At 40.7% G+C, this 13,809-nt stretch overlaps 1 protein-coding gene across 1 annotated transcript in view; it reads right to left on the reverse strand.

Annotated features, from left to right (window-relative positions):
* Positions 1-13,809, reverse strand: part of LOC149015961 (Cation efflux family protein) — a 59,505-nt gene that overhangs the window by 44,132 nt on the left and 1,564 nt on the right. The window contains exons 3-4 of the mRNA XM_089156936.1: positions 6,473-6,605; positions 6,266-6,321 (exon numbers count right to left, since the gene is read on the reverse strand). Coding sequence (XP_089013062.1) covers positions 6,266-6,321; positions 6,473-6,605 — 189 coding nt within the window. The remainder of the gene's footprint in view (positions 1-6,265; positions 6,322-6,472; positions 6,606-13,809) is intronic.

Genomic DNA, 13,809 nt, shown 5'->3' on the forward strand with positions numbered 1-13,809 from the left:
GTTAAACTCCCCCTTGTGTGAGACAGACCACATATCCCCCCACTGCATTTCTCAGCCAATCTCAAATTCTCCTTTCATTATCAGCCCCAACCCAAGGAGCCATTTGACTACTCTACCCCTGTCCCATCATTATGTTTGATCTCCTTATCTGGAATGTAAGGGGTATTAACTCCCTAACTAAACAATTGGAAGTTAAGAACTCCCTCAAAGAATCAAAAGTTTCATTTTGTGCGCTCCTTGAAACCCATGTCCTCCAAAATAATGCGCTTCGGATTGCTCGAGCTATAGCCCCCTCTTGGTCATTCATGTCAAATTATGATCATTCTTCTAATGGGAGAATTTTGATTCTTTAGGACCCGTCAAAATTTCAAATTTCTCTCAATAACTCCTCTCCCCAATTCATGCACCTCAACATATCGGCATATCCCCTCCTTCCCCTTATCTCCCTTTCTTTATCACCATCATCTATGGATTCAATCGTGCTTCCCACCGTCTCCCTCTTTGGGAGGATATCCGGTCCATCTCTTTATCCATTGCTAATCAGCCTTGGTGCATTAATGGAGACTTCAACATTGTCCACTCTTCCCATAAGAGAATTGGTGGGCACCCCTCTCACTCAGTTGCAATCGATGCTTTCAACTCCTGTATCAAAGACTTTGGCCTTTCTGATCTCCGTTGGTCAGACCATCTTCTTTACTTGGCATAACCGTTGTGTGGGCTCGGTTAGAATTGCCTCTAAGCTAGACTGATTCCTCACTAATGATTCTTGGCTCTCCAATTTTCCTTCTTCCATGCCACTTTCTCCCTTCCTAGCCTTTCCGATCACTCCCCTTGTCTCGTCCATATCCTTCCCCCTCTTTCCTTTGACCCAAAGCCTTTTAAATTCTTTAACATGTGGGCTACCAGCTCTTCCTTCTTGCCTACTTTTTCTGAGGCCTGGGAGAAGCCGGTTTATTACCATTCTCTCCCCCTCATCACTTTCTCCCGGAAGCTCAAAAACACCAAAGAAGCCCTTCATTCCTGGAATGCTTCCACCTTTGGTAATATCTCCTCTAGGGTCACTTCTTGTCGATCGGATCTTCTTCGCATCCAGTCCCTCATTCATGATGACCCTTTCAACTCTTCTTTGGCGGACGCTGAGAATTTGCTCCCTAGGGAGCTCTCCTCTCTTGCCTCCCAAGAAGAAAGTTTTCTTCACTAGAAAGCTCGAGGACTCCAATACTACTTATTTTCACCGGTCCCTCAAAGCTCGCCTCAATCACAATTTCATTCCCATCCTTCTCTCTAGTAATGGTTCCTGGAATTCTAATCCGCCCAGCATCAAGGCCGAAGTTGTCTCTTTCTTCACCAACCTCCTCTCCCCTCCTTCTCTCCCTCCCCGCTCTCCCCTTCCCCCCTAATCTTTTTAACAAATTTCTTGACCCTTCCTCTCTCCCTTCCCTCTGTGCTATCCCTTACACTGAGGAAATTCTTCTTGCTATTCACTCCCACAAGCCTAACCGTTCCCCTGGGCCTGATGGATTTAGTATGGGGTTCTTCCTCTCTTCTTGGGACCTTATTGAGAACAACCTTCTAAAAGCCATTCGTAGCTTTTTCCTCAACCCTTCCCATCTCTCCTCCATCAATCAAACTTTCATTTGTCTTATTCCCAAAAATTCGGGTGCTTCTTCGCTCTCAGACTTCCACCTTATTTCCCTCTGCAATCTCCTCTACAAATTCATCTCTAAGGTCCTTGCAAATAGACTCAAGAAGGTTATGCCCCTTCTTGTGAGTTCTAACCAATATGCTTTCATCTTTGGTCGTAGCATTGCAAATAACATCCTCCGTTGTGCAGAAATTGCATGTGGTTTTAATAGATCTCCCCACTCCCCTGCTGCTCTTATGAAGGTTGATCTCCACAAAGCCTTTGATTTTATCCGCTGGGACTTTATTAGTGATGTTCTCTACCTTATAAGATTCCTGCCCTCCTTCATCCACTGGATTGAGATCTGTATCTCTATCCCCCACTTCTCCATTATCACTAATGGCACCCTTGTCGGTTACTTCCCTACTCGTGTTGGTATCCGTCAAGGTTGCGCACTCTCTCCTTAACTCTTCTCTCTTGCCCTAGAGGTTCTCTCTCGTATCCTCCAATTGAGCATTGATCAGCATCTCATCTCCCCCATTCCCAAATGCAAATCCCTCAATCTCTCCCACCTTGCTTTCGCTGATGATGTGATGATCTTCTCCAAAGCTGATCATCAATCCATTTCCTCCATCCTCTCTACCTTCGAGTCCCTCTCCAGTCTTAAAGTTAACCTTGATAAGTCTACCATCTTCCTCTATAATATTCCTGACTCGTTACGCACTTCTCTCCTTCAGCTCATAGGTTTCAAGCCTAGTTCTTTCCCGATGACTTACCTTGGTCTTCCCCTTATCCCTGGAAGGCTCACTCATCACCACTATTCTCTAATGCTTGAAAGGCAAGCTTCTCTCTTTCACTAGCCGAGTAGTGCTCATAAAATCAGTTCTGCACTCGTCATACCTTTACTGGTGTGGTATCTTTTCTCTCCCCAAATCGACCATACTTGCTAAGGAATCTCTTTTATGTGCTTTCCTCTGGAAGGGTCAAGAAACCTCCCGCTGCCTTCATCCCATCAATTGGTCAACTATATGTCGCCCAAAATCCAAAGGGGGTCTTGGCATTCACCGCACCTTGGATGTCAATATGGCTTGTCTCCTCAAACTCATTTGGAAAATTATATCCAAACAGGATTCCATTTTGGTCAATTGAGTTCACTCTTACCTCCTCTATTCTGACTCCTTCTGGACTGTCTCCATCCCCTCCAACCCTTCCTGGGTTTGGAGAAAGCTTCTCCTTCTAGGTTGTGTGCGCTCAAGGCGATCTTTACTCTAATCTCCACTGGTTTCACCACCTCCTTTTGGCTTGACCCGTGGCATCCGATGGGCATTTTTCACCCTCCTTAGCCCCCGCACTGTTTACAACACCCGCATTCCCAAATCCACCCCCCTTTCCTCATTCATTTATGATTGCTCCTGGTCCCCTCCCCCCACTGCCGTCTCACACAAGTTTGGAATTCTCTCCCTGCTCTCTCTCAAATTCCCTTCACCATATTACTGTTTGGCTACCTACCCCCACTAAAACATTCACCACGTCCTTGGCTCGGGACCTCCTCCGTACCCCTTCCCTCACCCCCCAGCCCCCCATTGATTTGGTTTAAAGGTCATATCTTGCCACTCTCTCACCCTTTGGAGAGCCCTCAAGCTTGCCCTTCCCACCTAAGCCTTCCTCATTAGCCATTACATCCTTGTAAACCCAAACTATACCCTTTGTTGGTGTAACCATGAGGACCTTGATCACCTAGTTTTCCTTTGCCCTTTCTCCAACTCCCTTTGGAGAAAAGCCCTTGCTTCTATTTGGCCCCGCTGGCATCGCTCCTTTGGGTTTGTTAGGGATTGGTCTTGGGTTTTAAGAAGTTTTTCAAGTTCATCCATTTGTGACCGGATCGGTAAACTTGTTTTTGGTGCTATTATTCATCACCTATGGTGGGAACGCAATCTTAGAAGATGGACCTCCAAATCCCGATCTATTAACATGATTTGGAAGGCCATCTGTTTTGATGTTTCTGCTAGAGTTTCTCCTTTTCCCCATCCCCCCGTTGATGACACCCCAAACAGGCTTATTGTTGTATCCTGGGGGTCTCAATTCCTCTTTCTAGCCTCCTGTTTAAAGGTTGGTTTGTTGTATCTTTTCTTAGGTTTATTTAATTATTCATTCATCCAAAAAAGAAAATTTGGGATTTGAAGGCTATCTAGTTGATCAATGTAATTTTCAGCTTGAGTTTATGAATGAACATTGATGGAAGAATTGACTGTGAGAGTCGTGGGAACCCAAGGGGTGACATGCGGCTGGTTTTGCTATTATTTCTGCACCTTCAAGTTCTTCACCCTCTTCTCCAAGCACTGAAGTGATTGTTCCAGCAGGCCATTCAGTTTCCAAGTAAGTTCAGCCTTTTTCCCCCATCGCCTTGACCTAGGAATCCACTATAACCCCATCGCAAGCACCCCTGCCCTTCCCCTGCACTTTCAGCGTGAGCCTATCCCACTCTAACCACCATGGCCTTCCCCCTCTTCTTCTTCCTCCCTGCGTCACAGCATACCACCCTCCCCTGTTTTACCTTAATCCCTAGCCCCATTAGACCCCCTTCACCCTCCCCTAGCATCGCCCTAAGCCCTAGAGTCCATTCCTATAAGCAATTGCCCAACCAGCCTAGTTACACTAATCCGGAAAATTTCTGCAACTCATCTTCTTCAATATAGTTCTGCAGAATTTTTCAAAACCCTAGATTAACCTAAATCAGACGCAAAACCCAACTCCAGCCAATGGTTGGACCTTAGAACTACCCAAAACCCTTCGGTTCAGTCATTCCCCTTTGCTGGACTTTCCTGGGCTAACCCTAAGTCTAAGGAATTTACCTAATTGACCCTAACCCTAGACCCAAGTTAGATTACTCGAGTCCCAGCAGCAACAGCTGGGGGGCAACCAGCATTGTTCTGCTCAAACCGAGACCAGGATCGGTGCAGGCACAAGGCAACTTCTTTTCCCAACGAAGTCCCAGATTAGGGTGGTTTATCCCGCCAGAATTTTAATCCAAGCTTGACGATATACAACCAATCAGATTTGCACACCAGGGTCACCAAAGCTCAACAGCAGTGGAGGAAAAACCACACTTGACAGCAATGCTGATCCATTTCTTGGTCGAAGGCAACTCTGGAGGGCATTCTGGCAGCGGCAACTCTCACATGGTTCATTTACGGCATAGCCTTGCTCATTTGCTTGGGTATTTGAAGTTTGAACTGTGTAGACTAACACATCTAAGAAGGAATTGGAGTTCTTATAGGATGTCTCTGTCAATTCAAATGACCTGACTACCAGAGAGCTCACTACACCTAACAATCTTAGAAAGAAAGAGGAAAGGAACTCCTTTTGGAGTTGAAGATTTGTTTTACCATGTAAAAATGGTGGAAACCCAAAAATTCAGTCTAGACTTTTGGAGCTGTGAAGAAGTACTTTCCATCAGTGTGGTTCTTTCTGGGATTTTTACATATTCCAGCACCTTTCTGGGCTAAGATTTGAGGAAGTTGCAGATACTAAGGGAAGTATAATATGGTCATACCTGTGTCATATCTCTTCAACATGGTTCCTTATCACACAACAGTGCATGGCAGATTCAGGTGGCATTGATAATTTCTCAATTCCAAAAAGGAAGCTGAAGGTTGGTTTTACACACAATACTGATGGACACGGGTTAAATCTTTGGAAATGAGCATGCTACTTGGCTTCAACGCACAATGCTGAATTGGCATGGCTGTGAGGCAAGGATGTAAATACCAAACTTATACTATTCCTTCACTCTGAAGTGAATTTCCAGGGGCCAACAGTGTTAGGGCCTTGGGATCATGCCATGTGGAGGAGAGAGAGGACTACCATTGGTAGGGGGTTATAAATAGAGGAAATGTGTGAGGAAAGGGTATGAGATGTTTGATGTGAGTGGTTGGGCAGCCTATGGCTGAGGGACAGCATTGTATGCTGTGGGGGTGACTAGCACCATTAAAAACAGTTTATATCATCAATTCCTTTGTTTTGATATTAATTTTGGTATTCCATTCACACGTTCCTATCAGTTTAAGTCTTTTCCAAATTCCTAGTTCTTTTAGGATTATCTTTTCTGTTGTTTAGAAAGTTTTTAAAGTCCAATCAAGTTCTTTTGACTAATAACATACACTAATGGAATTTAAAAAATTCAAGTCAATAGGAAATATACCCAAAGTAAAGCATGTACCATTAGTTGATGGTTTAACAGATCCCATCTAATCATTTAAGCCCAATATGTTTTTCTTCTGTTTTTCTGGTTTTCAGTTCAGAAAACTTTAGTCATATACCTTAGCAAGAGATGCTAGTCAGTGAATTAGCTTGGGTCAAAGATTTAAGCAACTCTAAAGTTTAAGACTTCATTAAAAAAATCATATCTGAGAATGGAAAATAAAAAGATGGCAGAAAAACAATAGAAGATGATTAAAACAGCTATAGCATAGTTGTCACCGTGGCTGGGCAAGCAAGGCATCTGAGAGATGGGGACAAATCAAAGCAAGATGCCTAAGCAATGCCTAGACAACTATGGTTATTAGCAGTTCAAGGAGTAACATAAGAAAAGAATATTGACCCTGGTGTTACAAGATATCAAATAGCATATATAGAACTCACGGGTGCAGAGCATCTGGACCACGCCTTGAGCTACTCAGACCATAAGCTAGGAGGGCCTATAAATCAACAGGACATGTCTATAAATCAGGAATGAAAGCACACGGAAAAGCAAAGCTACATATTAAAAAGAACAAATATACAAAGTTCAACAAAAGTTTGTTGCCAGAATTGAACATGGTGATGCCCTTAGTGCAAGATATTAAGTACCTGATTTGCAAAATCTGCAAGAGAGTGCACAACTTCAGCTAATATGACATGGCTGGAAGTTGCCCACCATACTGAAAATTTCAGAGAGAACACAAGGAAGTTGCACCATAATGCAGTGGTCACTGCTCGTTGGCTGAATACAATTCATTTATTGTTAAGAGACAAACAAAAGTAGTGTCAGATTAGGAAGAAGGGAGCTAAAAGTTTCATGCAGTTATAGAAATCTAGGGGTAAGCTACAACCTAGTTAAATACCCAAAAAAATTCCAAACGAATTACATATGTACCATCAAGTTTGCTTCACAATTTAAATTGCAAAGTCAGCTCTTCCCATTACAAAGTTCTACTTTAATCAAAGATACACTAATTCGAATAGAATAACATAAGAAAATAGAGCTAATGAATTTCAAATTTATTCTATCAGATAGTTAGACTAGGTTGGCAGTTGTAGATCTAGATACATAATAAAATAGAGGTTTAGAAATAACTGGTCATGGTTATGTAAGGTTTTTAGCGAATCAGCAGAGAAATTGTTGATTGATGGTTCAAGAACACATTCTACACTTCTACACCTGCAGATCCCAACTTAACATTTTCCAAAGGGCTCATTTTATTTCAATTGGAAATATTAGCAAGGTATGATACACACACACACACACACACACACACACACACAAGGAATTAATCTAGAGATGGAAAATTCGTCCACCGGGTTTTATCAATTTGCAAAGTCTTCCTCAGTTAATTAAAAGAATCAAATTGGCTGATATTATGACAATACTAGGTAGCACAGATACAAATTATAGGAGAAGTTGATCATTGAAATATAAAAAACAAGTTTGGTTTCTTGATAATGTTTCCCAGAGAAAACGTGGTAGCATCTGAGTTAATGATAAAATGCTACCCATAAAAGAAATCATATGGCTGCCTTCTTTAACCAATCTGCCATACCATAATTAGCTTTCTTATCATTAAATCTATGACAGGAGACAGAGAGAGAGAGAGAGAGAGAGAGAGAGAGATGGCAAGAAAATTGCTAAATTTCTAATTACTTTCAAAAAACCACCTTTTACCCTATTGGTTTCAAATTTTAAAAATCATTGTCTTTGCCCATTGTACATACCCAAATTTCCTTGGACCAAAACAAAAACAGATACCCCAAATCAAGCACCCCGAAAGAGAAAGACCTAGATTCATGTGGCAACAGTGTAATTAAAACCTACCCTTTTTCCACCCAATTCAAGTTGGTTTCGCTTAGAGATCTTCAATTGGCACTCAATCCTATTGAGGCTACATCAACTGTGCTAACATTCAGGCAGAAAATGCCTAGGCAAAACCTAAGGAAAGGATTACTCAAGTTAGTTCTAAATAAAAAATAAAATAAAATAAAAACCAGATATTATGGGTTCAGAGTGAGAGCCTTAGGACAACAGCTAAGTTGGGTTATTGCAAATTGCCAGTTGCCAGTTGCAGGATTGAAACTAGGAAACATCCCCTCGTGCTATGGAGAGGATAAGGCTGAATACATTTGCCTCTCCCAGACCTTGGAGTAGCAGTAGCCTTGTGTTCTGAGTCAGTGGGTTGCTCTTATTTTTTTCCCTCAGTACCTAAAATGTGTCTTGTTTCAAGATCTTAAATTCATAAGCCTCCATAAGGTTGCTCATATTTATGCATCACCCAGGTTAGCCCCTCCGAGACCTTGCAATAGTGGAAGTCTCATGCATTGAGTGGCTCCCTTTTTTCAACGCCTAAAACATGGCCTGTTGGAAGAAAATATGTTTATATCTGTACATCACCTGTGAAGGCTATATTCTATAGGTCATTGGGTTTACAACAAATATCCACTACCCATAATTTGGATTTCCCTCAACCAGTATCACACCAGTATGTTGGCTTCTACTTGCCTCTGGTATCCCTTTCTCTTGCATCACAACATTGGGAAAACTAAAAACAATGACACAACAACTAGACAAATCATTTTCCAAAATTTCACTTGGTCAGGCACCAATAACACCACCGCTTCATTTTTATATTAGACCTATATAATTTTCAAGGTGGGCGACACTTTGAGCATTTGAACCCATGTCAAACAATGAAAACCATTATTGCCTGCGCTACCAAGTAAAATACATATCACTGGGGTGGATTATTTCAACCCCCATCAAAATCAAAAATATTTCATCAAGATTCAAGTAAACTGTGAAACGTCAAAATTTGGTAAATCTTTGGGAAGTTAGGGGAAATAAATGAAGTACCTGAATGTATTTAAAGCATACACACATACATGGATAATTAGTTAGAAAAATGAAAACAGAACACTCAAGTTGAGAGTTTATTTTAGATCCTATTTTGCTAATAAAAGCATTTGAACATTACTCAAATCTAGTAAAAAAAAATATTTGAAACACGAGACAAACCTCTTCTATAGTTCCATCCCAAATGTCGTCCTTGTGGGAGCTTGGATAAGTTTGGGAGAAGTTAAAAATCCCCAAACACATGTTAAATTTAGAAAAAATTCCAAGGGTTCTGACAATTTCAAACTTATTTTCCTAATTTTGACAATTTAAAATCAATCTGCCTTGAAATTTGTTACTTAATTGTGATTATTCAATAATTTCCACCAGAATTTCAACATTTCTATCATTCTTCTCAATTTTTCATTAAAATAAGGATGTAGGGGGCCTACAAAGGTATATATTGGCTAGAGCATGAAGCTAAGAAAATAGTGCAAAAAGCAAGGGAGAAGACAAATGAAGATCTACATAATAAGCAAAGCGAAAAGGAAAGGGAAAAGCTAATTATAAGATAGCTAAGATAATGGATAGAAGAGCAAAGATCTCGACAATTTTAGATGAATCAAAAGTGAAGATAGTAAAGTACTAGTATGTGATGAGGATATCAATAAGAGATGTAAAGTATATTTCTCTAGCTTACTAAACACAGATTTTTAGTTCTCTGTGACTTAGAAGATTACACCATTGGCCATGGCACCAATTTTCAAACATATATACAAAGAATTACGATGTCCGAAGTAAGAAAATACCTAAAGAAGATGAAAATAGGCAAAGCACCAAGTCCTAATGAAATCTCAATATTAGTATGGAAGAGTTTAGAACCTATGGGCAAGCTTGGCAAACGAAGTTGTATAATAGGATTATGAGCACCAGAAAAATTCCAGATGAATGGAGGAGAAGCATGGTGGTCCCAATTAACAAATATGAGGTAGATATTCAAAGTCGTAATATCCATAAAGGCATAAAACTGATGAGTCATACTATGAGATTATGGGAGAGAATAATCGAAACTTGTTTAAAACCAAAAGCCACTATTATAAAGAACTAATTTGGTTTTATACCGAAAAAATCTAAAATCGAAGCTATTTACCTTATTAAGGAACTTACAAAAAGGTGTGGAAAGTGTAAAAAAGATCTTTAATGGTTCTTATTAACCTAGAAAAAGCTTATTACAACATCCCTAAAACATTAATTTAGTAAGTATTAGAGAAAATAAATGTTGCAAGTAAATATGTGGATATAATTAAATATATGTATGATTGTTCAGTGACAAGTTTAAGAACGACAGAAGGACATGGCGGTGAATTTCTAATTACATTTTAGTTACATCAAGGGTCAGCTTTAAACCCATATTTATTTACACTTATAATGGATAATTTAACCAGAGACATTCAAAAGGACATTCCTTGGTGTGTGCTTTTTGCTGATGACATTGTCTTGGTAAATGAAAATAAGTAGGGATTAATACTAACCTAGAACCACAAAGAGCAACTTTGGGATCAAAAGGCTCCTAAATGGTCAATTTCGATCAAATCCTCAAAAATCCACTCAACAATTGTTCAATTCCTTTCGTTTGTTCTTTTTTTTTTCGTTGGCTTTCCCTTTCCGTTTCCTTCCTTTCCTCCTTCCTTTCCTCCTTTTTTTTTTTGATTTCTCTTGTTTTTCTTTCCCTTTTCTGTTTCCTTTCCTTCCCTTTTTGCTCCTCCTTTGTGCTTTTCTATCTTGCGGTGTCCCTTCCTCTTTTTTGATTTTTGTTTCTTTGTGCCTTTCTGTTTTGCTTCATTTATATTGTTTCTTTGGTGATTCTTGTTTTTGTCTTTTTTTTGTTCTTCCTCTATTTTTTTATTTTTCTGTTATTTTATTTACTAAATTATGTATATTGTTAAAAATGTTTATGTATAGTACTGTATGCTTCATGGATGTATGTGAGTTCACCTTTCTTGTGGTTTGATTTTTTTTTTCTGTTATTATGTAATTTTCTGTATTTAATATATTTTTAATTTAATATTTTATATTTTTATTTCTTTTTATTTATGTATTTGCTTTCATTTTTGGCATGTTGTGGATATTTTTGATAGTTAGTGTGTATTTTATATATTTTTTATTTATATATTTACTTATATAGTTATACTATTTTTTTTTTTTAAAATGGGTTATTATTCATGTATGTCATTTTTGGGCATATTGTGGCTTTTCAAGATCTTAGTATGTGTTTCTTGTATCGCACTCTATTTTGATTCTCTTGGATCTCCGCGGTGATGGGGTGTTATTCTCGCTGTGCCCTGTTGGGTGCTCTGCTTTTTTCCCTGCCTTGGGTCGGCTGGCCTCTTTTGTGGTGGCGAGAACACGGGATGAGTTCGGGTGCCCTTAGATGCCTTCCGGTCGGTTTGGTGGGATAGCCGCTCCCTCCGCGTCGTGGGGCTGTTTGGCGGGTTGTGACATCGGGGCGTGGTTGTGGTCCTCTGGCTGGTTGGGGGTGTGTGCTCCGTCCCTTGGGGGTCTCGTGTCCGCTCCTTCCCCGCCCTCGTCTTCCTCGCTCCTCGATCCGGATCTTGAGATTCTTCGCTGATCCGCCCTTTTGCGCCGGCATAACGAGAAAGTTAAGCACTTATGGGGGAGTGTGAAGGAGAAATGGGGATGCTTTCTCCAAATGGGCCATTACCATATGTTCCACACTCCTCGGCCCTACTCGAGATATGATTACATCGGGTTTCCCCCACTCCATTGAGATATACAATGTGTTTTGCCTAAGCATAAAAGGACATAAATGAATACATTAAGGGATTAAAGCCCATGTATCATTATGAGTACTCGATGGTATGGTTGCTGGTCCCACTGGCTCCATCATCAATTTCATGTTGATTGTGATGGGAGGACTTTCCTCAGTCGGTAGATGCATCCGGTGAGAGAGGATGCAGATACATTTACATTCTGCAAGTGGTGAGGAGGTTGGGTGAAAATGTATTCAAATTGTATGATAATGGCTCCAACTCGAAAGTTGGTTAAGATCAGAGAACTCCAGTATCTAAAGTCTAAACATATAGTATTAATTTTCATTTGTAAATACATATATTTACATTACACATATACATGTACACTTTATAACTTTGTATTGATGGCTTGATGCCTTGATGGATGACGATATGGCTCTTTTGGACTCCTTGTCTGCTCACTTGCATTGACTTAATGTTGAAGGAGATTGGAAAGGTCAAGCTTGTAAGAATACGGTGGACCAAGCTCGACATGTTAGCACCTTCATATATAACCACACCTATGCATTAAGGATGATGAGGGACAAGTGTCGGGTGATTAGTGAGGCCGCTCCGTTTGCTACTTTGGATCCTCGCTTTAGGTAGGACCCTTGGGTATGTTTCATCTGGTTTCTGGGGTTCTTCATCAGTGGAGGAGGAGAGCTCATTACTATCCTTATAGTTTCCCATTGGTAGTATAATCTTCTTTTGTGTTGGTGGTTCCAAAACCTACCTACTCCACTTTTCTCTGATTCCTTCTCTCTCCCACCCCATCCTTCATCATCCTGTGATCTTGTTCCATCCTTTCATAGGCTGGTGAGTTTTGTTGTTAAGTACTTAAGTCTAGTTTTATTTATTTTCATTATGTTATCCCTTTAAGGCTTAGCATTAACTATTCCCTTTTATGACATACTTTTTCTTACCCTACTATTTAAATCCCAGTACCATTCGGACATTTGGATAGCAGTTTGATGGATCTTTCCAGCGTAGTGGAGAAGTTCAACCATCCTAACACCTCATCCTTATGGGGTGAGATATGATTAAATCATTTGATATTCACAATTCGTAGTTTTATACTAAGTCATTAACCTAGTGTAGTAACTGTAACTCTGTCTACTATTTTGTTTTTCTCTTTATATATTGATAAACTTTTGGGATGCCCTTAGCTTCTCTCTTTTCTTTCCCCGCCCTCGGTTCTTCTTTATTTCATTATACATTATACATTTAATTATTATATTCTATATTCTATCTTTAATTTAGTTATTTAGTATTAATACTTATCTATGTTTTTCACTGTGGTGTTCATTTGGACTGATTCACCACTTTGATTCCAATCTCTCCCACATTTCCTCTGGTTGTGCTTAGCACCTTCCCTCATTCACTCAACCACCGATTTGTGCTCTAGGACCTTGTCTACCTACACTATAATATGAGGCGAGGGTCATATTGCGTGCCCCTTCGTTCCCTTTTTGGATGATGATATCCCGATTTTTGGATCGGATGTGAGGCTTCTTTGGTGGGTGGTCTTCCCTTCTTCGTCTTTGGGGACTTCTCCCGCCCTCCCCCCCTCCCTTCTCCCCCCTATCTCCACCCGTGTTTGTTTTCTCCCCGTTCTCCCTCCTGCGTGTGGTGTGTTCGTGTTTTGGGGTGGGTGTCCTCTGTCTTCTTCCTGCCCCCCACCCCCTCTTCCCCCCGTTCCGTCTTCCCCCCCTTCCCTCCTCTCTCCTTTTCCTCTCTTTCGGGGGCCTCTCCCCCCTCATTTCCTCCTCCTCCTCCTTTTCTTTCTGCTTTTCTCTCCTCCCCTCTTCCTCTCTCTCCTCTTTCTCTTTTTTTCTCTCCTTTTTTTCCTTTGGTTTCCTTTTCCCTCTCCTTCTTCTCCCTCCCCCCCTTTTTTCCCTTCTTTTTCCCTCCCCTTCTTTCTCCCCTCCCTTTCTTCCTTTCCTTCTCCTTCCCCCTTCTTTCTTTTTCTCTTCCACCTATTCCACCCCCCCCCACCACCGTTCCTTTGTTCCCTTCCCCCTTATCTTTCTTTCCCTCTCTTTTCTTTCCCTTTCCCTCTTTTTTTCTTTTTTCCCCTCTTTTCTTTCTTTTTTTTTCTTTTTCTCCTTCTTCTCTTCTTCTTTCTTATTTTTTCTTTTTTTTTTTCTGTTTTTTTTTTTTTTTTTCTTTCTCCTCTTTTCTTTCTCTTTTTTTCTTCCTTGAGGGGGTTTTTTTTTTTTCCCGGCGGAAAAAAAAAAAAAGGGGGGGGGGGGGGGGGGGGTGGGTGTGGGGGGGGGGGGGGGGGGGGGTTCGGG

This window comes from Hakea prostrata, chromosome 5 (assembly GCF_041222555.1).
Source record: "Hakea prostrata isolate BN-2017 chromosome 5, UWA_Hpros_2, whole genome shotgun sequence".
Taxonomy (NCBI): Eukaryota; Viridiplantae; Streptophyta; class Magnoliopsida; order Proteales; family Proteaceae; genus Hakea; species Hakea prostrata.